Source organism: Musca autumnalis, unplaced genomic scaffold (genome assembly GCF_047663935.1).
Source record: "Musca autumnalis isolate F117 unplaced genomic scaffold, ASM4766393v1 scaffold_1, whole genome shotgun sequence".
Taxonomy (NCBI): Eukaryota; Metazoa; Arthropoda; class Insecta; order Diptera; family Muscidae; genus Musca; species Musca autumnalis.
The window spans coordinates 212,028,484-212,054,779 of NW_027411644.1; the positions used below are offsets into that span (position 1 = coordinate 212,028,484).

Consider the following 26,296-nt stretch of genomic DNA (forward strand, 5'->3'; position numbering starts at 1 on the left):
TTTTTATCCCCATTTTCCGGTCAAATAATAGGGTAACGGGATCCGTCCTCCAAGAAAATTAAACATCTATGAAATCCGCATAAAAATACCTACACCTAGAAAAACTTAAAATTCGGTGAGCTTTTATTAAAGCACAGTTCTGCCAAGTTCGCTAAAGTGTAGTTTTGCAACGTTTGTCTAAGGTAGTGCGTGTGGTCCTGTTTACAACGACAAAGCTCAAAAAATCTACGGTGACCAACTAAACTATCGAAAGGAGTGACAGACATTGGACCAACGTTTGCATGTCGTAATATTCCTCTCAAACTTAGATCATGTTTGAAAAACTCCTTCAAAATTTGAAATTTTTCGATGAAGTGCAGTCAAACACATGTCCAAGGATTGTTTCGAAACTTATGATTCTGATAACAACGATATAATTCATTTTCGTTGACAAGTCCATACTATTTGACACAATGAACCAAGAATTCAGCACATCGGGATATTAATTTTTAGCCAAAATATTATTTAAAAATCTTCATTTGATCTACTGGACTTTTAAAAAATCTACGACTTAGCCATTTTTATAACTATGTATATATGTATGTATGTATGCCTCCCTAAAGAGCGGCAAATTAGACTTTTAGTTCTTCAAAATTGTACACTTAAAATCTACTATTCCGGCCCTGTTAGTCCTTAAAAATATTGATAAAAAAATCAAAGATAAAGCTCAAATGAACCTTCAAAAAATCTGTGAAAAATTACTTCCCTGTTGCCCGGATTAAACATCCATTGTTGCCGGACTTAATTGAGGACAAAAAATGTTGCATGTTTCACCTTTTTTCTGGCCATCATTACTTACTTACAAGCCTCATCCACCATGTTATCCTCCAATTCACATTTCATTTTATGGCTGGTTTTTTTCCTTCTGCTTTTGCTAAAAAAGGTTATCTAGTAATTTATCAAATAAATTTCTGGTTGTTGTTTTTTTTTCGCTTCTTCTTCTGCTCTGGTTTAATTTAATACACATTAAATTAAATATTAATCTAATATAGAGATGTAGATAGCAATGAAATGAGAATTGGATAACGGGAATTGAAATTAAGACTAGAAAACGAGTTATTCCTAATAGGCCATGAAAGAAAGCACAAAAAACAAACAAAATTGTAAATAATTGTCAACGGAAGGAAATTGATATAAATTGAGTTTATAACGATGATACTGCTGCTGTTACTGCTGCTTGCAATTCTTAGTTGAGGCAGGTGCCGGCCAACCGGTCTCTGGTTTTGCTTGGTTGAGTACGAGTAATTACCGGAAGAGGCTATGGTAAATTAATTCTGCTTGTTTTTTTTTTGTAATTTTATTAAGGCCTATAAATTCCAAGTGGAAGTGTAATGGCGTATAAAGAAAAAAAAACGCAAGGGAAAACTTAGAGAAATGAGATAAGAAACCCTTATATTGGATTTGCTTTGGTCTTCTAAGGCGAAATGGAGGGGTGATGTGAATGTTATTACAAAATTTAATTGCATTTTTAATGTGTTCTAAAATGCTACACATATAAACATAAATTAACTGAGATTTCTTTTATATGTGTTGTTATTGTTGTTGTTACTTTTATGGTCGGTTCTATGTTATGTAGATTATTTATGTTGACGTTTAATATGTTATCAAGAAAATGATGAATGAAGAATAGAGCCATATATGTTGGTATTAAAGTTTATATTACTGCTATGGTATTGAAAATGAAGTGTATGGGTCCAGCTTTTGATATAGCCCCCACACAACAATACCTCCCGATTTTCAATATTGTAAAGGTAACCACATTATCTCTACGAAATGACAAAAATTTGATATTTAGTCTTCATTGAGGCTACAAAACTTTTTCCCAGGAATTTGGCAGTATAAGTTCACGTTTTGATATAGCCCCCATAGAACGGTACCTTCCGATTTTCGGTATTTCGAACAATTTTTCCACATTCTCTCACCAAAATGGCTGAAATTTGGCGTTTAGTCTTCTATGGGGCTACAGAACTTGCCCTCAGAAATTTGTCAGCATAACTCGACGTGTTGATATTTTGAAGATTTTATCCACATTGTCTGAAATTTGGTAATTAGTCTTCTTTGGAGCTACAAAATGTTCTCCCAAAAATTTTTCAGTATAGCTTCAGGTGTTGATATAGTCCCAATAGAAAGGTATTTTCAAGCTTTTAGCCGTATTTACTACAGGAATGGATAACATTCGGTATATAGTCTTCGTTGGGGTTGTATAGTATTCCTGCAAAGAATTGTCGATGCAGAACTGTACCGCTCGATTTTTGGCGGCGGATTCTTCGGTACCGGATTGAACTGGAATCACACAATCGGCCAGCCACAGAACTGTACCGCTCGATTTTTGGCAGCGGATTCTTCTGTACCGGATTGAACTGGAATCACACAGTCAGCCAGCGGCTGCCACCTCAGTGTACACATATTTGTATTTTTATCGTTTTCTGTATTGGGAGAAGCATATCCCGGAATGCCTGCTCCAGATTCTTTTGGTACGTGCCGGGACGGAGAAAATCCCAGGATCAATTTATATGTGCTCCGTCTGTCAAATACGCATTCACAACACTCAAACTTCGATGAGATGCAATAGATCCCGGGTGTGGGTTCATCTCTGGGGTTGTACTGGACTCGTCCATGCGACGGACTATGTTGCTGCATGCTGCTTAAACACACCCCCCAGTGAATCGACGTCACCTGGCAACCCGGAAAGGGTGCTTCTTACGACCCTTTCCAAAGGAAAAGGTGCTTCTTAAGACACTTTCCAAGTGAAAGGGTGCTTCTTAAGACCCTTTCTAAAGTAAGAGGGGGCCTCTTAAGACCCTTTCCAAAGGAAATGGTGCTTCTTATGGTCCTTTCCAAAGGAAAGGGTGCTTCTTAAGACCCCTTCCAAAGGAAATGGTGCTTCGTAAGGTCCTTTCCAAATGAAAGGTTGCTTCTTAAGATCCTTTCCAAAGGGAAGGGTGCTCCTTAAGACCATTTCTTAAGACCCCTTCCAAGGAAAAGGGTGCTTCTTAAGAACATTTTATAAGACCCTTTTCAAGGAAAAGGGTGCTTCTTAAGACCCTTTCCAAAGAAAAGGTTGCTTCTTAAGACCCTTTCCAAAGAAAAGTGTGCTTCTTAAGGCCCTTTCCAAAGGAAAGGGTGCTTCTTAAGACCCTTTCCAAAGGAAAGGGTGCTTCTTAAGACCCTTTCTAAAGGAAAGGGAGCTTCTTAAGACCCTTTCTAAAGGAAAGGGTGCGTCTTAAGACCCTTTCTAAAGGAAAGGGAGCTTCTTAAAACCCTTTCTAAAGGAAAGGGTGCTTCTTAAGACCCTTTCTAAAGGAAAGGGTGCTTCTTAAGACCCTTTCTAAAGGAAAGGGTGCTTCTTAAGACCCTTTCTAAAGGAAAGGGAGCTTCTTAACACCCTTTCTAAAGGAAAGGGAGCTTCTTAAGACCATTTCTAAAGAAAAGGGTGCTTCTTAAGACCCTTTCTAAAGGAAAGGGTGCTTCTTAAGACCCTTTCTAAAGGAAAGGGTGCTTCTTAAGACCTTTCTAAAGGAAAGGGTGCTTCTTAAGACCCTTTCTAAAGGAAAGGGTGCTTCTTAAGACCCTTTCTAAAGGAAAGGGTGCTTCTTAAGACCCTTTCTAAAGGAAAGGGTGCTTCTTAAGACCCTTTCTAAAGGAAAGGGTGCTTCTTAAGACCCTTTCTAAAGGAAAGGGTGCTTCTTAAGACCCTTTCTAAAGGAAAGGGTGCTTCTTAAGACCCTTTCTAAAGGAAAGGGTGCTTCTTAAGACCCTTTCTAAAGGAAAGGGTGCTTCTTAAGACCCTTTCTAAAGGAAAGGGTGCTTCTTAAGACCCTTTCTAAAGGAAAGGGTGCTTCTTAAGACCCTTTCTAAAGGAAAGGGTGCTTCTTAAGACCCTTTCCGAAGGAAATGAAGCTTCTTAAGACCCTTTCCGAAGGAAATGGTGCTTTTTAAGACCCTTTCCGAAGGAAATGGTGCTTCTTAAAACCCTTTCCGAAGGAAATGGTGCTTCTTAAGACCCTTTCCGAAGGAAATGGTGCTTCTTAAGACCCTTTCCGAAGGAAATGGGTGCTTCTTAAGACCCTTTGCAAAGGAAAGGGTGCTTCTTAAGTCCCTTTGCAAAGGAAAGGGTGCTTCTTACGACCCTTTCCAAGGGAAATTGTGCTTCTTAAGATCTTTTCCAAGGGAATGGATGCTTCTTAAGACCCTTTCCAAAGGAAAGGGCGATTCTTGATACCCTTTCCAAAGGAAATCGTGCTTTTTGAGACCCTTTCCCTTTCTATGCCACACAAAACATTAGCAGGTCATATGCTTGCCACTGAAGCATTGAATTAAGAGCGACTTCGGCATACTACCATTTTTAATATGATTCTCAGTTAACCTGAGGACAGTTTTCATCCAAAGACATCAGACATCATCCAAACACATCAGCACAAGGCCTAAGTTCTTAGAGACCTATAGGATGAGTTTGATGCTTAATATTCTAATTTATACTTCTTTCTAATATGAACCAACCTACTAACTTCCGCTTAACCTTTCAAATAACTAATGCCTCACCCTTCTTTTTTATTTTCCTTTTTACAGATATATCATCCAAGCTATTACACTACAACGACAATGAAAACTCCATTTATGGCCATAGCGGAAATCTAGATGTTATCGCCGGTGATGATGATGACGATGTAGTCGGCAGTACAGTTACCACAAGCATTGGGGCGGCAATGACATCGAGCAATATTGAAACACCCGATATATTTACATGCCCGGCGGAAGGTTTATTTGCCCATCAATATGAATGTCACCTATACTATCGATGTGAACAACAAACAGATGGTTATATCAAAGCCTATTTGTTGAGCTGTAGGAGGGGTACAATATTCTCACGTGATTTGAAATTATGTATGCCTGCATTGTTGGCAAATCGTGAGGAATGTCAACATTATGGCAATGAAATCGATACACTGACAACCGATGATGATGATGCTGAGGCTGACAACGATATTACAGTTGCTGGTGGTGGTAGCGGCGGTATCATTGATGCCATAAATACTGTCAATTCTGCCAACATTGATGAGAGTATTGATAACCGATTGATGCATATACTGCAAATGGCCGGTGCTAGAATAGGCGGCATCACTGGTGGTGGTGGGGTAGCAAACAATGGCAATGCAATGACTGACGTTACATACAAGCAATGGCAAAATTATGGTCTGACAGGATTAAGCGGTGTTTCGGTAATTTCCTTTTCAACATCATCTGCACGTTCGGCTGGTGGAGCAGCAAGTGCCGATAATGACGACCAAGGGCCACCATGCAAAGATGATGGATTTATGAGCGATCCAGATGATTGTTCCGTTTTCTATCGTTGCATATCGAATGGTCAGACATTTAATAAAATTGGCTTCCGTTGTTCGGAGGGTACAGCATGGGATGAATCACTGCAATCGTGTAATCATTTGGCCAATGTACGTAACAATGGTGGGTGTTTGAATAGGAAGGAAGACATACAAATGGATGAACAGACTGCAACCCAATCGTCACAAAATAGTTTTCAAAATTCAACCACATCGTCCTCGTCATCAAGTTCGCAGCAGCAGAGCTCAACATCGTCATCAATGACTTCATCATCGACATCGTCTTCCTCGTCATCATCATCTTCTTCGCAACAACAGCAAGCATCCTCTACTCAATCCAGTAGCACCGAAAGTTCTTCTACATCTTCTTCCTCAAGTACTCAAAGTTCCAACTCCTCTTCTTCATCGTCATCATCAAGTAGCCAGCAATCATCAACTCAATCATCAAGTTCCGCAGCAAACATGGAAAGCTCAACTCAACAGTCCTCAAATAGCCAAAGCTCAAATACGGAAAGCACGACCCAACAAAGCTCGAACTCAAACAATCAAAGCTCGAACTCGAACAATCAAAGTTCAAACTCAAACAACCAAAACTCAAACAATCAAACCTCAAACAATCAGAGCTCAACTTCCTCCTCAAATTCTCAGGAAAATACTCAGGGTTCCAACGCGAATCAACAACAACAACAATCATCTGGATCTGGCTCATCCTCTAATACCACCACTTCGTCTTCCAACAAACCAGCCTCCACAAAATGTGAAGATGACAACACATACATTCCCGACATGGAAGATTGTGCCAAATTCTATCGTTGCCGTGACAATGGCAATGGCAAATTAGAAATGATAACATTCACCTGTGGACCCGGTACTGTATGGAATCAAGATGATAAAGTTTGTGATTTGCCAACGGATTCACAGCGTGAGAAATGTAAAATCGCGGCCTCAAACTCCCAACAAGGTTCGTCGTCAAACCAACAATCCGGAGCATCAAACACATCGTCCAATAATCAATCAGGATCATCATCATCAAATCAACAATCTGGTTCATCAAATCAACAAACTGGTTCATCAAATCAACAATCTGGCACATCAAATCAACAATCTGGCACATCAAATCAACAATCTGGTACATCAAATCAACAATCTGGTTCATCAAACAATCAATCAGGTTCTGCCAACAATCAACAATCCAGCTCAACTAACCAAACCGGATCCACAAGCGGCAACCAATCAAGTTCTTCATCAGGCAATAACCAAGCCGGTTCGAGCAGTAATCAATCGGGATCTTCCTCAAATGGCAATCAGTCACAGTCTTCCAATAATCTAGAATCTTCAACATCGGGTTCTAATAATGAAGAGCAGAAACCTCAAAAACCCTCGAATCCAGATGGAAAATGTACCGATACCGAAACCTATCTTCCCGATAAAACCGATTGTAGCCGTTTCTATCGTTGTTTAGATAATGGAAATGGTGGATATGATATCATTGGATTTGACTGTGCCCCCGGAACAGTTTGGGATGCCGACTCCAAGGGTTGTAATCATCCAACTGATGTACAAAAAGAACAATGTAAGGTAATGGCAGCTAGTGGTGGTAGCAGCGCACAACAGCAAGGATCATCAACATCACAGGGTTCTTCGAGCAGCTCAGGTAATCAACAACAGGGATCAAGTTCAAACAATCAAGAACAACAACAGAGTTCTTCATCCAGCTCCACAAGTCAACAACAGGGATCTAGCTCGAACAATCAACAACAGGGTTCATCTTCATCACAAGGGTCATCCACTGCTTCCAACAACCAACAACAGGGATCATCCGGCTCTTCAACCAGTTCGCAAACCTCCTCAACCACTACTGAAACGAATCAAACATCAAATTCAACAACCCAATCATCGAGTAGCCAAGAATCTTCAAGCACCCAGAGCAGTTCACAATCATCCTCGACCTCATCAAACAGCTCTTCAAGCACAGAATCAAATCAAAGTTCACAATCCACTGCGGGATCGAATCAATCCTCTGGATCAGCAACTAATACCGAGTCTAGTCAAGCCTCAAGTTCTAATCAATCAGCCTCAAACTCCACAGTAGGCAATCAAAGTTCCAATACAACAACCACCACCGAAACAAGTTCTCAGGAATCTGGTAGCAGTACAACAGAAACTCAGGCAACAACAACCCAGAAACCATTTGTCCCCGCCACAGAATGTGAAAGTGAAGAAACATTTTTAGAAGATAAGGAAGATTGTAGCAAATTTTACAGATGTTTAGATGATGGTAAGGGGGGTTATTCGAAAGTTTCATTTAAATGTCCACCCGATACCATATGGCATCCTGAGGCCAATAGTTGTGATCATCCAGCTCAGGTACCCACACGAGATTGTAAAATGCCACCACCATCAAATAGTACGGAGTCGTCTTCAACCACGCAGGGTAGTTCGTCAAGTCAAACCACAGGAACTTCTTCCGGCTCTCAAGAGTCTAGCTCTACAAGCGGCACAAGCAACCAGGAATCATCTACATCTCAAAGTTCGTCTTCCTCCAATCAAGAATCCAGCTCAACTCAGGAATCATCTACATCTCAAAGCTCCGCGGCCAATCAAGAATCCACCAGCACAGCTCAGGAATCCTCTACATCACAAAGCTCCGCGGCCAATCAAGAATCTAGCACTGCTCAAAGTGGCACAGGTAGCTCTTCCACTGCTACTCAAGAATCATCTACATCTCAAAGCTCAGCGGCCAATCAAGAATCTAGCACTGCTCAAAGTGGCTCAGGAAGCTCTTCAACTGCTACGCAAGAATCATCTACATCTCAAAGTTCCTCCACCAATCAAGAATCCAGCACTGCTCAAAGTGGCACAAGTAGCTCTTCAACTTCTTCAAGTGCCCAGGAATCCAACACCACTCAAAGTAGCACCTCAACATCTACTTCTCAGGAATCTTCTACATCGCAAAGTTCATCTTCATCCAACCAGGAATCCAGTCAAAGCAGTTCAAGCTCCACATCTTCTTCTTCAACATCCTCATCATCTCAGGAATCGAATACTACACAAAGCAGTTCAAGTTCCTCCAGTACCTCATCAAGCACTCAAGGGTCTAGCTCACAAGAATCCAATACCACACAAAGTAGTTCCGGAACTTCATCAACAACAAGCCAAGAATCCAGTTCTTCCTCTACAAGCCAAGGAGGTTCATCTTCTTCGCAACAATCTGGCGGCCAATCATCCAGCTCTTCCCAACAAAGTCCTGTAGGAACATGCAACAGCAACAATCAATATTTGGAAGACTCCAAGAATTGTGCTCGCTTTTATAGATGTGTGAAAAATAGCAAAGGAGGTTATGATAAGGTGGCCTTTACATGTGGTCCCGGAACAGTTTGGGATCCCCAAATTGAGGCTTGTAATCATGCCTGGGCTGTGAAGGATCGTAAATGTGGAACGGCAACCGAAAGCGAAGGCACAAATCAGCAACAGACAACACAGAGACCTGGCGCCACCCAACGGCCCTCAACCACAACTACAATGGCAACCAGCAAACCAATTGAACAACCTCCAACCGTAGCTCCACCTCCAGCCAGTAAGCCCACACAAAAACCACCGGCCTCAACGACAACTCAAACCCCTCCAATTCAAACACCAGGAATTTGTAAGACCGATGGTTTTGTTGGAGATCCCAATGATTGTACACGTTTCTATCGCTGTGTTTCCAATGGCAAAGGAGGATTTACTCAATATCCATTCCGTTGTGGTCAAGGTACTGTCTGGGATAGTGATCTGCAAACATGTAATCATGATTTGAATAAATGCAGCACTAATAATAATATGGAGGGTCAAAAGCCAACAACTCAGAAACCTCAAACTATTTCAACTACTACACAGAAACCGACCACTACTACTACCACGACAGGAGGACCTCAAGGTCCGCCAATTACCACATCTATGCCTGGTTATGAACCTACAACCGAAGGAACGACAGAGACAACTACAGTAGCACAAGTTTCCACAACTACTTCTCAGCCTGGTTATGAACCCACAACAACTTCTCAACCTGGTTATGAACCCACAACAACTTCTCAGCCTGGTTATGAACCCACAACAACCCAGAAGCCTGGTTATGAACCAACCACAACACAAAAACCCCAAGAAGAAACAACCACCGAATATCCCCAATCAACCACAACCACAATGAAACCCGACCCCAATAAACCGATTAGTTCCAAAGACGCTTGTCCCAAGGAAGGTTTCTTTGGTGATTCCGAAGATTGCCAACGATTCTTTAGATGTATCGATAATGGTAAAGGTGGCTTTGAAAAACACTCCTTCAAATGTGGCAATGACACGGTGTGGGATGCAGAAATTGAAAGCTGCAATCATCCAAGCGACGTTTCAGATCCCAAATGTCGCATTGGAGTCGAAGTTACAACAGAGGAATCCGAATTGCCCACCACAACAACTATGAAATATCCAACAAGCAGCAGCACAGGTATGGGAGAAGAAACTACCACACTAATACCTCCAACATCTACCACACCCATACCAAATTTACCCGCCGGCACAGAATGCAAAGGAGAAGGTTTTATGCCCGATCCAGATATTTGCCAAAAATTCTATCGTTGTCTGAAAAATGATAAAGGCTATGAAAGACATGAATTTAAATGTGCCAAGGGTACGGCATGGAATGAAGATAAACAGGCTTGTGATTATAGAGAAAATGTTGAACGTTGTCAGGGCACCACTGAGGAACCAGAGCCCGAAACCACAACCATGGAATATGTGACAAGTACAACGGAAAAATATACAACTACGACCTACAGGCCTGAGATGACTACAACCACCCAGTCTACTGAAACAACGACCTCTTACAAGCCCACAATGACAACAACTACACAAGCAATGGAGACAACAACCACATACAAACCGACCATGACTACAACCACACAAATAGCAGAAACCACAACCACTTACAGGCCAACAGTGACGACCACACAAGCAACAGAGACCACAACCACGTACAAACCCACAACGACGCAATATCCCACTACTACCACCCAGACAGAAACATCAACTACTATCGATTACACCACAACCATGCAACCCACCACATCGACAACTCCCATTCCAAATCTACCAGCCGGTAAGACCTGCAATGCAGAAGGATTTATGCCTGATCCCGATAATTGTCAAAAATTCTATCGCTGTATTAAGGCCGGCAATGGATATGAGAAACATGAATTCAAGTGTTCCAAGGGTACTGCATGGAATGAGGATAAACAAGCGTGTGACTATCGGGAAAATGTGGAACGTTGTGCCGGCACCACCGAAGAACCGGAAACTGAAACCACTACTGAAGAATTTGTGACCAGTACAACTTCCGGTTATGAAAAACCTACCACCACAATGAAACCTGAAACTACCACAGATTACATTACAAGCACAACTTCCGGTTATGATAAGCCTACCACCACAATGAAACCTGAAACTACCACGGACTATGTTACCAGCACAACCGATAAATATACCACAACTTCTGTCATGCCGACAACAACCACCGACAAGTACCCGACCTCTACAACAATGTCTGAAACTACAACCATGGAACCAACCTCAACAACTCCCATACCAAATTTACCAGCCGGTAAAGAGTGCAAGGGCGAAGGTTTTATGCCTGATCCTGAGAATTGTCAAAAATTCTATCGCTGCATTAAGTCCGGTAACAGCTATGAGAAACATGAGTTCAAGTGTTCCAAGGGTACTGCATGGAATGAAGATAAACAAGCGTGTGATTATCGGGAAAATGTGGAACGTTGTGCTGGAACCACCGAAGAACCGGAAACTGAAACCACTACTGAAGAATTTGTGACCAGTACAACTACCGGTTATGATAAACCTACCACCACAATGAAACCTGACACTACCACAGATTACATTACAAGCACTACTTCTGGTTATGATAAACCCACAACGGTGAAACCCGAAACCACCACAGACTACATTACCAGCACAACCGATAAATATACCACAACTACTGCCATGCCGACAACAACCACAGATAAGTATCCAACCTCTACCATCAATGTGGAATCTACAACAATTTCCTCCGAATCCAGTACTGAATATACCACAACTATGGAACCAACATCAACTACCCCAGTGCCCAACTTGCCTCCTGGAAAAGAGTGCAAGGGCGAAGGTTTTATGCCTGATCCCGATAATTGTCAAAAATTCTATCGCTGCATAAAGTCCGGAAATAGCTATGAGAAACATGAATTCAAGTGCTCCAAGGGTACTGCTTGGAATGAAGACAAGCAGGCGTGTGATTATCGGGAAAATGTGGAACGCTGTGCAGGTACTACCGAAGAACCTGAACCTGAAACCACTACTGAAGAATTTGTGACCAGTACAACTTCCGGTTATGATAAACCTACTACCGCGGGAAAACCTGAAACCACCACAGATTACATTACCAGCACAACCGATAAATATACCACTACTACTGCCATGCCGACAACAACCACAGATAAGTACCCGACCTCTACAACAATGACTGAAACTACAACCATTGAACCCACATCTACTACACCAATACCCAACTTACCTCCAGGAAAAGAGTGCAAAGGTGAAGGATTTATGCCTGATCCTGAGAATTGTCAAAAATTCTATCGATGCATTAAGTCCGGTAACAGCTATGAGAAACATGAGTTCAAGTGCTCCAAGGGTACTGCCTGGAATGAAGACAAGCAAGCCTGCGATTATCGGGAAAATGTTGAGCGTTGTGTCGGCACTACCGAGGAACCAGAACCTGAAACCACTACTGAAGAATTTGTTACCAGTACGACTTCCGGTTATGATAAACCCACCACCACAATGAAACCTGAAAGTACCACGGACTACGTTACCAGCACAACTTCCGGTTATGATAAACCCACCACCACAATGAAACCTGAAACTACCACGGACTACGTTACCAGCACAACTTCCGGTTATGATAAACCCACCACCACAGTGAAACCTGAAACTACCACAGACTACATTACCAGCACAACCGATAAATATACCACAACTACTGCCATACCAACAACAACCACCGACAAGTACCCGACCTCTACAACAATTAGTGAAACTACAACCATGGAACCTACATCTACCACTCCAGTACCGAACTTACCTCCAGGAAAAGAGTGCAAGGGTGAAGGATTTATGCCCGATCCCGATAATTGCCAAATATTCTATCGCTGCATAAAGTCCGGTAATAGCTATGAGAAACATGAGTTCAAATGCTCCAAGGGTACAGCATGGAATGAGGACAAACAAACGTGTGATTATCGGGAAAATGTTGAGCGTTGCACCGGCACTACCGAGGAACCAGAACTCGAAACTACCACTGAAGAGTTTATGACCAGCACAACTTCAGGTTACGATAAACCCACCACAGTCAAACCGGAAACTACAACAGACTACATGACAAGCACAACTTCAGGTTACGATAAACCCACCACCACGGGAAAACCTGATACTACCACGGACTATGTTACCAGCACAACCGATAAATACACCACAACTACTGTCATGCCAACGACAACTACAGACAAGTATCCAATTTCTACCACCACCGATAAGTATCCCACCACAACCATGATTGCGGAAACTTCAACAACTTCTTCGGAATACACCACAACCTTGGAACCCACATCAACAACTCCTGTGCCCAACTTACCACCCGGCAAAGAGTGCAGCGGAGAAGGTTTTATGCCAGATCCTGATAATTGTCAAAAATTCTATCGTTGCATTCAATCGGGTAAAGGTTATGAAAAACATGAATTCAATTGCTCCAAAGGTACAGCTTGGAATGAAGATAAGCAGGCGTGTGATTATCGAGCAAATGTAGAACGTTGTCAAGGTCAAACGGAGGCCCCTGAACCAGAAACTACAACTGAGGAATATGTAACAAGTACCACAGATAAATACACAACGACTACTACAGGATACGAGAAACCCACAACCACTGAAGAGGCAGCAATAACCACCACCACGTACAGGCCAAGTATAACCACCACTTCCAGACCAATGGAAACCACAACAGTTTTATCCACTACCACAACCATGCCAGATTACACGACCACTCTGCAACCCACCACCTCAACAACACCTGTTCCCAATTTACCACCCGGTAATAAATGTAACGGAGAAGGTTTTATGGCTGATCCCGACAATTGTCGGAAATTCTATCGCTGTGAAAAATCTGCAAATGGTTATGCCAAATACGAATTTATGTGTGCCAAGGGTACGGGCTGGAGTGAAGAGAAGCAAACTTGTGATCATAGGGATAATATCGAAAGATGTCAGGGTCAAACGGAAGCGCCGGAGCCAGAAACTACCACAATGACTGCAGAAAGCTTGACAACCACCACAACCACTTCATATGAGACCACAACATCCCTGCCATCTACAACAACCGAAATGTCAACCCAAGAATTCACCACAACTCCCGTACACACAACAACTGAATTGGCAACATCACCAAGCGAAACCACAACGGCGGCCAAACCGACAACTACAACAGAGTTACCAACCGAAATGCCAACCACGAAACCAACAACCACCACCGATATGCCAACCACAACTACTACCATAGCCAGTACAACAACCGTAGAAACAACTGACTATACAACTACCATGCAACCCACCACTGTATCACCCATTGCAAATCTTCCACCGGGTACAAAATGTACCGGTGAAGGTTTTATGGCTGATCCCCAGGATTGTCGAAAATTCTATAGATGTATTGAAAATAATGGAAAATATGATCGCTATGAGTTTATGTGTGACAAGGGTACAGCATGGAGTGAAGAAAAGCAAACCTGTGATTATTTTGCCAATGTGGAACGTTGCGAAGGTCAGACGGAAGCTCCGGACTCCACAACAACAACCGAGTTACCAATAACAAGCACAACTAAACCCATAACTACCACAGAATGGATCACAACAACACAGCAAGCTACTACCACCACCGCAGCCATGCTTGAAACTACAACAACCCAGCAAACTACAACCACCACCACAGCCATGCCTGAAACTACAACAACCCAGCAAACTACTACCACCATGCCTGAAACTACAACAACCCAGCAAGCTACTACCACCACCATGCCTGAAACTACAACAACCCAGCAGCCTACTACCACCACAACCATTCCCGAAACTACTACCACATATCGACCAACCGAAACTACGGAAATTTCAACAACTACAGATATGCCTGGTTATGTTCCCACCACAACTCAAGGTGTTACCACCACTGAAGTCGATTCAACCACTGAAGTCGGTTCAACCACTGATTCCACAACAGAGCAATATGAAACCACAACAATGGAACCCATAAATCACACATGTACTGCTGAGGGTTTCTTCCCCGATCAAGAAGATTGTAATCGTTATTATCGTTGTGTAGAGGGCGCAAAGAAAGGAACTTATAATATCTATAGCTTCCGTTGTCCCAACGGCACTGTATGGGATACTTCGTTAGACACCTGCAACTATGCTGATCAAGTATCGGGTAATTGTTCTTCAGGAGCAAGTACAACTACGACTGAAATGGCTACAACAGAAATTGTTAGCACTGGCAAACCGGAGACAACAACTACGGATAATCCTAAGGAAACCACCACTGGTACACCGGAGACAACAACCACTGATAATCCCAATGAAACCACCACAACTATTCAACCTGAGACAACAACCACGGATAAACCTAAAGAAACCACAACTACTAATCAACCCGAGACAACCACCACTGATAATCCCAAAGAGACCACCACAACCCTTCAGCCAGAGACCACAACCACGGATAGTCCAAAAGAAACAACAACAAATGGTAAACCTGATACAACTACCACGGATAATCCCAAGGAAACCACTACTACAGCTGCACCTGAGACCACAACCACTGATAATCCCAAAGAGACAACAACCACTCTCCAACCAGAGACCACAACTACTGATAGTCCCAAGGAAACCACGACAACACCTACCCTACCCGAAACAACCACAACTGAGTATCCCACAACAGACAAACCCCAAACAACCACCACTGAACAGCCTGAGGAGATAACTGGGGGTAATATGACAGCACCTTGTCCCCCAACTGGAGAAGGACAATCACTGTATGTTTGCCCCACCGGCTTCAGACGCCATCCCAAAGATTGTAATATGTTCTATCAATGTACTGAAAAACAGGATAGCTACGATCAAAATATTGTAGTGTTCCAATGTCCCAACGGTACCGTTTATCATGAAGATTTGAATAGATGTGACACTCCCAAAAAGGGTGAACAATGTGATATTAAGGCCCGCACACAAGGGGGACTCTTTGAAGAGGAATATAAACAAAGTCATACGGTGAGTATTTTCTTGAAATAAAAAATTAAAGAAAATTGTTAAAAAAAATATTGCTTGCTTTTTCAGATACAAATTCACTCAACTGCCCCACTTTGCCCGGCCGAGGGTCATTTTGCTGTGAATGGTGATGAATGTGGTCAAATCTTTATTAAATGTCAATATTCAGCCAGCTCTGAGCGTGTCGAAGGACAAATCTTTAGATGTCCCAAAGGTTTTGCCTATTGGTCAGTTAGTCGTCGCTGCGAAAGAGCTCAGAAACTGCAAAATTGCTCCACCACAAAATATGCAATTTCATCTTCCGTACCTGTGGAGTGGTCAAATATTGGAGCTAGACGCAGAGCATTTAGAGCTTAGTCAATTTTTTTTAATACCTATCGTACCATAAGTATTTAAAATATTTAGTTTTAATTTTTAGGTAATATTTTGTAAGTCAAATAATACAGGGACAAACGATTGTTTGTTCTGTTTACGAAATCGTCTCACAGTGCGTATAATTGATGACAACATTTATACGCCACTGATACCGTGCTGCTAATGAAGCGATTTTTGTAATCACAATAAACGATCTTTGGCCAATTTTAATTCAATTTAGTTAGGATTCCCCCTGGGTTTTTATTTGGTGTTGGTTTTATATTCGAAATTTTACTTTATTTTATCTTTTTGGTGTATGGAGTATCGGGTTTTTAGTTTAATAGGTAAGCTTTATTTGTAATTTATTTTTCTAATTTTGTATGTATAAATAAAATATTTTATATAGACTTTTGCAATAACTTATATAGACTTTTTTCCCATAAAGTAACATAACGAATAAATGCCATAATATTTTTATATATTTAATATTTAAAGGAAATAAATAAACACATGATATGTAATAAAAAAAAAATAAATTGGTTATTTACTTACACAATACTTCTTAAAGCAGCTACGAAATCTTATAATAAAGCCAGTTTGACGAAACTCAGTACCGAGTAGAAGAGTGAAATTAAAAAAGTTAATGGGAAGTCTTGGGTCTAGTGGTAAACAAACCAACCTTTCACATGTATTCAGATGGATTTAGCAAGGTAATATCTAAGGATCCCAATCCATAGATAGTATTAAGCGGAGCAACGATTCGTCCAATAACTCTGGACTAGAGAATCTTCATCTGCTACCTCGGTTGCCTGAACTTTTATAAAGTCCTGCCTACAGCAAACCATAATCAAACCCGGCACCAATAATGTTCATCATGAGTTGTGACATTTTGTCCTCGAAAGCGACCAGAGGGGTATAGTGCTGGCTGAGCAGATTGATAGCTCTACGTTTTGCACGGTCAATGAGGATGTCCCTACCAGAATTAGGGGAGAGTGTCACTGCTGCAGCCGCTCGCCATATATTTGCTGGTCGAATACCCAGCAAAGGCGACGGGATCAGCAAATGAGCATAATGGGCTTCGTCGTGCCAACCCCAGTGAGCTGATCCTGGAAATGAATAGGTTGGTCGCTAAGCATAAGCGAAACATGTGGTTAAATCATTTGAAGAGTTGCAACATTTGAGACGGAATAAGAGAATTGTGGGCAACGGTTAAGTCACTCTCGAACGCTGTAAAGAAGGAAGATAGGATCTCAGTCACGTTTGGCGGCGTTACGCTGACTGATCCGAAGAGATGGGGATGTTGTTTCAATCGAATGTTTTCCGAACACACGGGGAGTTACAGGGCGAAGAGAAGAGTGTTACGTCGCATTAGATCTCTTTCTTCTGAGGATGAACCACCACAATTTACAATGGATGATGTTGCGAATGTCATCAATAGTGCGATTTTCTAACTCATTTTTTGAGTTACCGACAAAAATAAAAGTTGGCAACACTGTTGCTATCGATAGAACTTTACGACTACTTTTTATTGGTCGCTAACTTACCGAATAATATCGTTAATTACCGAAATTATCAGCATTTTAATTTTAACGATTTTTATCGGTAACCTAAAAAAATGAGTTAGAGAATCGCACTACAGGAACGCTAAAACATCCAAAGGATTGGACCCTGATAGAATGTCCTTCGTTATGTGCCGGGAGCCGAGTATCTCACTAAAGTTCTCAACCTGTCGCTAGCCACCCACATCGTTCCCCAAGTCTGGAAAATGGGTAGGGTGGTCCCGCTACTGAAATCAGACAAGGATGCCAGCAAAGATGAATCGTGCAGACTGATTTCGCTTTTGTCTCACATAACAAATACCCTTGAGACTTTAGTCCCCCTTAGCGTGAGAAATAGCTATTCACCACGACAACAGCGCTGCACGCCATCTCCACACATATTAGTCGAGGACTCAACCAGGGCAAGCCGTGTGATAGAACAGTGATGGTGGCGCTTGACTTATCAAAATCCTTTGAAACTGTCAAACACTTCACACTGTTTGAGGAAATAGAGCAGACAAGACTCTGGCCAAGTTTGAAACGCTTGATAATCCTTTATATGTGTGGACGCCAGTCATACGTGGAATTCAAGAACAAGAAGTCCAAGCCCTGAAGGGTGAAACAGAGAGTTCCCCAAGGTGGGGTGATATCTCCGGAATTGTTTAACCTCTTCCCCTCATGTATTCCGCTCCCACCATTGAGATTATAACGTATGCGGATGATTGTACGATCATGGCGTCATGATGACATTTGTGAAAGATATAACTCCTATTTGACCGATCTTGCCCCCATTTTCCACGCGAGGAATATGCAAATATCCGCCAATAAATCTACGGCCACTCTGTTCACTACATGGACTTCAGATGTGAGAACAGAGTGGAATGTCGTGGTCGATGGTAGCAGAATTGCGACCACAAACGATCCCAAAATCCTGGGAGTCACATTCGACAGCATGTTCATGTCGTCCGCGCATGCCACAGCTATCTGCGACAAGCTGAGATGTACTAGGTACTTGAGGCAACACTTGGGGTGAAAATAAAGAATTCTTGTTTACCACATATAAGTTTAGTCTGCGAAGATAAATGTAACGTGTAGGAAAAATATTCAAAGGAGGCAAATATTTTTTCAGTAGAGCAACACAATGCTTTCGTTGCAGTACTTGCTCGAGTGTTACCGTGAGAGCCATCCTAATAGCATAGATGAACAAGATGAGCCTTTGCCTTTACGTTTTCGTACGATTCACCATACAAATGTTCTCTTCGTGTTCATCGTTGCTAATAGGACCACAACACCCGGTATGTCAGAAGGGATCTTCATGATCTAGAAAGAGAGGTCCAGCGTTGCAAGAGAGAACCCCTAGATCAACAAACATATGAAACAGATGCCATAAACAACAATCGTATGAATGCGTTTCTCGGAGAACATCCCCATCAATCGCAGCTGAGGAACGTTAGCTGCCACGACAAATCAGAAGAGTTTTGGCGCAACTGCGCTCGGAATGGTGCAGCCGTCTAAATTCTAATATGGCAAGGATTTATTACACCGTGAAAAACATCTACCCTGCATGCGGCACAGGCATGTACGACACACTGCACCTTTTCAACTGCCCTGCCAAGCCTACTCAACTAACGCTAGTAGATCTTCAGCAGCAGCAGGAAAACGAGCATCCAAACATATGAAATATAACAGATAGAATTCTTCTGCAAAGACGATAAAGGGAATCTGGTAACTAATACAGATAGCGTACTGAGGATCTGGAGGGAACGTTTTATCATGTTTTTTTTGTATCGAACAACAGGGGGCGATCAAGATACACCAGAACCAAACGGGATTTGAGGTCATGATAACAATTATTCAGTTAAAGAATAATAACGGTGAGAACATAAAGAAAAATGCATGCTTATCCAAGACTGAATTTGTATAAAAGAATAAATAACAGGCATGTCTAAATACGTCCGTATTCCCAAAGCGTGTGTGGTGAAAAAGTAAACACATGTATTCTTGTGAATACTACCGAAATGCGTAGAGCGCTTTTTATTTCAAGTTGAACAAATTAAACTATGACATAACGTATAATATGTTTTGTTTGTATGTATGTGTTTATGTTTTGTATTTTGAAAAGAAAAGCCCAACAAAACCTGAAATGCAATTCATTGCAAAGGAAAATTATTTATTTTACGAATGAAAGCATTTAAAAATGTTTTGGTCGCGGATTTTGCGTTTTAAATGTGATTTTGGACTCAACGTATTTGGGTAATACGGACGCTAAGAGAGCGTTGTTGTGGTAGATAGGTGAATAATTTTTCTATGTTGCGACGTAATTTAGGTATAGCTGTATATCAAAAATCGCATTGGAATTAGGTTGTACCTGGCCTTTATTCATTTACATGATATTGAGCGGGAAGCAAGTAACAAAAGTCATTGCGTTTCTACCTTATGTCAGCTGGAGCCGATGGGGTGCCTGACAAACTGTTCAAGACAGTTGATATGCCCGTTCAAAAGAAAGAAGGCACGACGGTTTGTGCCAACTACAAAGATAAAGGTCTTCTATTCATCTATATATGTATGTATATAAAAGAGCTTAAGGGGTGTTTACACTATCTATCAATGTCACAAGAGCTGCCACTTCTTTTATCCGTTCGACATCCTTTATGTTTGTCAAAGTCCATACCACTTTTAGTTTTTGCGTTTACACTAGCATACAATTTCATATGAACACAAAATATAAACCACGCAAATAACACAATTTATATTGTTAAAAACTTTAATCGCACTCACATTTTCGTTTTCTCTACCTATTTCATTAATTTTTTGGTAAAATTGTTTTCTTCTAACAATTAATTTCTCAACTGCATACGAAAATACATGGCCGAATAGAGCGCTCCCTGAATGAATACTGTTCATAAGAGTTGCCACATCATTTTGATAGATGAAAATGTTCATAGTGGCCACACTATGTGTACAACATTCACAGGTAGCAAATTTGACATCTCATATGACATTCATAGATAGTGTAAACACCCCATTAGTGATAAGTGAATGACTGACTGACAGATCATCGCCCAGACGAAACGGCTGAAGCAGAAGCTTGAAATTTTGAGTGTGGGTTGTTGTTGGTATGTGGGGGTGAGATAAGGCTGGGTTTTTGGAAATTCGAACTAGAAGGGTAAAAGTTACCAATTTTAGTACCAATTGTATATTTTGAAAGGATATAGCTAGAATCTTGGAATTTCGTATGGAAATCAAGGTTGGGAAGTTGTGTATATAAAAGGATATGGTTTGGGCATTCGCACTCATGTGTACGAAAAGTACTAAATGGTAATAAATTTAGTACAATTTGGATTTGTGTGAACGGATAGAGCTGGAAACTTGAAATTTGGAACTAAGATTTATGTTGAAGTGTAGGATTTACCATTGCTGAATAATTTACCACAACATATTCATAAACATATATCTATATATATACAGCTAAAAAATACTTAATTTGTTATTGTATGATCGCCAAAATCCGAATGCGAATCGGCAAATTAAGAAGAAGTAGGATTTAGATATGATGGTGGTTTTGGAAATTCGTACTCATGTGTACGAAAAGTACTAAATGGTACTAAATTTGGTACAATTTGGATTTAGGTGTACGGATAGAGCTCGAAACCTAAAATTTGAGATATTGAGGTAGCTTTCGAAATTCGTACTTATGTGTATGAAAAGTGTACTAAATCTGCAACAATTTGGATTTGGGTGAATGGATGGATGTGGAATCCTGAAATTTGGAATTAAGATTACTGTTGGAGTGTAGGTATGGAGGTGGTTTTGGATTATCGTAACTATGTGCACAAAAAGTACTAAATTGTACTAAATTTGGTACAATTTGTATTTATGTGAACGGATAGAGTTGGAAACCTGAAATTTGGAGTAATGATTACTGGCGAAGTTTAGGGAGGTGGTTTTGGAAATTCGTACGAACAATACTAAATGGTACTAAATTTGGTACAAGTTGGATTAATTTGGTACTATTTGGATTTGATTGAAAGGATAGAGATGGAATTCTGAAATTTGGAAATACGATTACCGTTGGAGTATAGGATTGAGGTAGTTTTGGAAATTCGTACTTGTTGCGTACAAAAAGTGCTAAATGGTACTAAATTTTGTACAATTTGGATGTGGTGCACGCATCGCTCTAAAATTCTGAAATATAGAGTTAAGATTACTGTTGGAGTGAAGGATTGAGATAATTATTGAAATTGGTACTTTCGTACAAGTAGTATTAAATGGTGCTAAATTTAATATATGAATACAGAGGGGGAATTCGCAATTTGGTATTATAGTCGTTGTCGGTGTGTAGGGTTGAGGTATGGATGTGGTTGTGGATATACGTACCAAAGTGTATGAAAAGTACTAAATAGCACAGAATTTTGTTAAAATTGTTATTGTGTAAAGGGGTAGAGCTGAAATTGTGAAATTTGGTATAAGGATATCAGTTGAGATAAGGATGAGGTTTTGGTTATGTGTACGAAAAGTACTAAATACTACTATAATGGGTTTTGGGAGAACATATAGAGCTGTAAATGAGTATCGCGATTGGGATATAGTTTTGGATATATGGACGTAATTTTTGAAACTTATTCCTATTATAAGTACTAAATTTGGTATCGTTTTTGTGTTGCATAATGTGATATAGCTGTAATTTCGAATGTTTGTATTAGGATCTGTGTTCTGAAGTAAGGTATGGAGGCCGCTGAGGGCTGAGTTATTCAGGTCGTGTTAGAAATACGAAAAGTACAAAATGGTACTAAATTTGGTGTTGGGTGTAGCAATGTAGCTTATCCTGACTGTCATTTAATGCGGTCGTGCGCTATGGAACCTCCTTCGAAAACTCTGTGCTCGAAATGTTTTAATTCTTTAAATAATAAATACGTCGGATGTCATTTATGCAGATCCAAATATCATCTTTTCTGTGCAAAAATAGATGAGAAATGGGGCGAATTATTTGTGCAAAATCCAAATATTGTTTTCAACTGTAATGATTGCCTAAAAGTTACGTCTAATTTAATATCTCACGTCTCTTCGTTATCTGCAGAAGTGAGAGAGCTAAAAGAGTTTATACAGAACTCAGTGTCCGCTCAGTTGCTCGAATTAAAGCAAAATGTAATGCAAAATAGCAAACCAAAATATCAAAAACAAGATAAAAATCAAAACAATGCTCATTCGTTAAACCAAGTTGTTGTTGCGCCTCAAACAACAATGAGTTCGCAAACGAAAAATGCAAGTCAGAATAAAAAAATTATTTTCCCCGCTTTGTCGTGTTCTTCGTTATCTTCAATGCATACCGGTGAAAACAATGAAGGTGATGCTGGCGATAACATGGGTGATGCTGATGTTGATGAAAACAACATGTTTGATGCTGTCTCGCAACCAACAGTCAATGCAAATGATTGGTTGGCTGTTCAGAGGCGTAGGCGTGGTAGGCGTAATGTTGTGTTCGGCTCTAATACTGAACCAAATGAATTAGAAACTATCAAAGCTAAGAAATGGATTCATGTTTCCTCCTTTAAACCAGGCGTTTCAACTGATAAAATCATTAATTACGTTGAGCAAAAATCGAAAATTCCTAAGGAACACATGTTATGTTTCAAGCTAATAAAAAAGGACATTGATGAAACTACTCTGAAAAAGGTGAATTTTAAATTTGGAATTTCTGCCTGCTACTATAAAAATATTTTGGATCCACATCTCTGGCCTACGGATATAAAGGTTCGACCTTTCGTAAATTTTCCAAGGAAGCCAACACAAGATCAACAAATCTAGCCAAATCTAATCATTCCTTAAAGATATATTATCAAAATGTTTCCGGAATGCGTACCAAATCTAAGTCAATTTTTGATTTCTCCTCTCAATGTGAATATGACATTATTGTTCTGGTGGAAACTTGGCTGAACTCCGATCTATTTAGTGCAGAATTCTTTGATCTGAACTTATATACTGTGTTTAGAAAAGATAGAAACGCTGATATTACTGGGTGTTCCAGAGGTGGAGGAGTGCTGGTAGCTGTTAAGCAACAATTGCAGTCGTCACTTCACTTTATAAATACTTATAATGGTTTAATTGACCAACTTATTGTTTGCGTTTTTGGTTTAAATATTAAATTGTACATTTGTGTTTCATATATTCCTCCTGGAAGTTCGGGATGTCTCTATGATAAACACGTGGCTAATATAGCTACATTGGATAGTGAAGCTGAACAAAAAGCGTTTATTTGTGTTTTAGGGGATTTTAATCTCCCTAATATATCTTGGGAACAAAGTGAGGGTAGTAATTGCTTGTTCCCCATTAATGTAAATAAAGAGCACGAGATAAATTTTATAGATACATTACTTAGTATGAGTTTAATTCAAATTAATAACAACGTCAATCAATTGCATAGATTTCTTGATCTTGTTTTTGTTTCTGATGAATGCAAATTTCAAATTGATATTCCCTTAATATTAATCTCACCATCCAATGTACATCATAATCCATTAGCTATTGAAATTGGTTCTTTTGAATACATACCAATGCCTTCCTATAATGATTCCCGCAACTTTGATTTTAAAAAATGTAACTTTGATATGCTTAACTCTATGTTTAGTTCATTAAATTGGCCATTATTATTTGCTGATCATTCTACGCAACAGTGTTATGATATATTTTTAAGTACTGTTATGAACATTCTTTCGACAAATGTTCCATTACTAAAACCTAAGGGGTACAAACAACCATGGTATAATAGTAATCTTAAGAGATTAAAAAATCTACGCAATAAATATCAAATAAGATTTAAAACATCCCTAGACTCCGCAGATAAAAGCATGTTTATTCACTATCAACGGGAATTCAAGTTTTTGAATAATTTTCTTTATAATCAATTTCTTCGCAATAAAGAGAATGAAATTAAATCTAATCCAAAAGTTTTTTGGTCGTATATTAAGTCCAAAAAACAGCAAACTGATATTCCATCGACAGTGAACTTTAACGGAAAGCTTTCACATTCTGGTTGGGAAACAGTTAATTTGTTTGCAGATTACTTTAAATCGAATTTTGAAGCTCCATCAAACGAAAACTATGATTCGCAACTACAGGAACTTAATTTGAATTTGGGCTGTATGGTGATTTCTGATAAAGAAGTTTTAGAAGTTATCAATGAGATAAAATGCAGTACAAAATCCGATTCTGATGGTTTGTGTTCATATTTCCTTAAAAAATGTAGCAAAAGCATTGGTGTTGTTATTGCTAGCATTTTTAACATGTCTCTTAATGAAGGTGTATTTTTAAATAACTGGAAGTCGGCATTGATTACTCCCATTTTCAAAGATGGCAATAAAGTTGACGTTACATGTTATAGGCCTATATCTAAATTGTCTTATATATCCAAAATCTTTGAGCACATTGTTTACAAACGGCTTTTTTCACAATTAAGACTGTTATTTCCTATAACCAACATGGTTTTTTTACTGGTAGGTCTACAATCACCAACCTAACGTCGTTTAGTGAATTCTGTATAAGATCACTAGAGCAAGGTAACCAAGTTGAGGCAATATATACTGATTTTGCTAAAGCATTTGATAAGGTATCGCACGCTTTATTATTATATAAATTGCAGAAATTAGGGTTTCACTCCAATTTACTGCGCTGGATTTCTTCATATTTATCTTCCAGAATTTGTAGAGTAACAGTGGGAACATTTACTTCCCTACCATACGTACAGACATCTGGAGTACCACAGGGCAGTGTCTTGGGTCCTCTATTGTTTAATATATTTATAAATGATATATCATCATGTTTTAAAAATACGAAGTTTTTACTTTATGCCGATGATCTCAAGATTTTTTCCAAAATTAATTCATGGGCAGACGTTGTTAACTTACAAGCTGATCTAGACAATCTTTCAGAATGGTGCTGTACTAATAAAATTTCATTAAATTTCTCTAAATGCTACCACGTCTCATTTTTCAAAATGATTCACCCTATACAGTGCTCTTTTAAATTAGGAAACAATGTTGTAAAACAAGTTTCGACAATTCGTGATCTTGGGGTAATTTTTGATACTGGTATGACATTTTTGCCTCATATCGATTATATTCTTCCCAAAGCCTACAAAATGCTAGCATTTCTTAAACGAAACTGTAATGAGTTTTCAGATCCGCATACTTTGAAGTCCATTTTTACAGCCTTTGTAAGATCTAAAGTTGAATATGCATCAATAATTTGGGATCCTTACTGCAAAAATCAAATATCTCGTGTTGAAAGAGTGCAGCGTGTGTTTATAAAGTATGCTTTTAAGAAATTCACCAACATAGGCAATGGTACTTATACTTCTAATAGCCTACTTCTGGGCCTGCAAACGCTTGAGCAAAGAAGAAAAATTCAATCCGCTTTAATCATTTATGATTTAGTAAATAATGAAATTGATTCGCCTGAACTTTTATCCACTATACCACTGTATGTACCTCCTAGGCAAATGAGGTACATTGATGTGTTCAATGTTCCTCTACATCGTGTGAATTATGCTTTGCATAGTCCATTGACGAGAGCATTTTCTTTTATAAATACCATCAGCAACAAACTTCAAAAGAAATACCATAAATATATAGAGTTTTG

General features: G+C 39.9%; 1 protein-coding gene across 1 annotated transcript; it reads left to right on the forward strand.

The window, feature by feature from the left end:
• The first annotated feature begins 4,734 nt into the window (after positions 1–4,734).
• Mur89F (Mucin related 89F) lies at positions 4,735–23,467 on the forward strand. The gene is given in 4 exon segments (XM_073963244.1): positions 4,735–7,768; positions 8,291–15,773; positions 15,840–16,158; positions 22,740–23,467. Coding segments are annotated over 4 exon segments (11,553 nt in total). The 5' UTR covers positions 4,735–4,745.
• Positions 23,468–26,296: the final 2,829 nt, after the last annotated feature.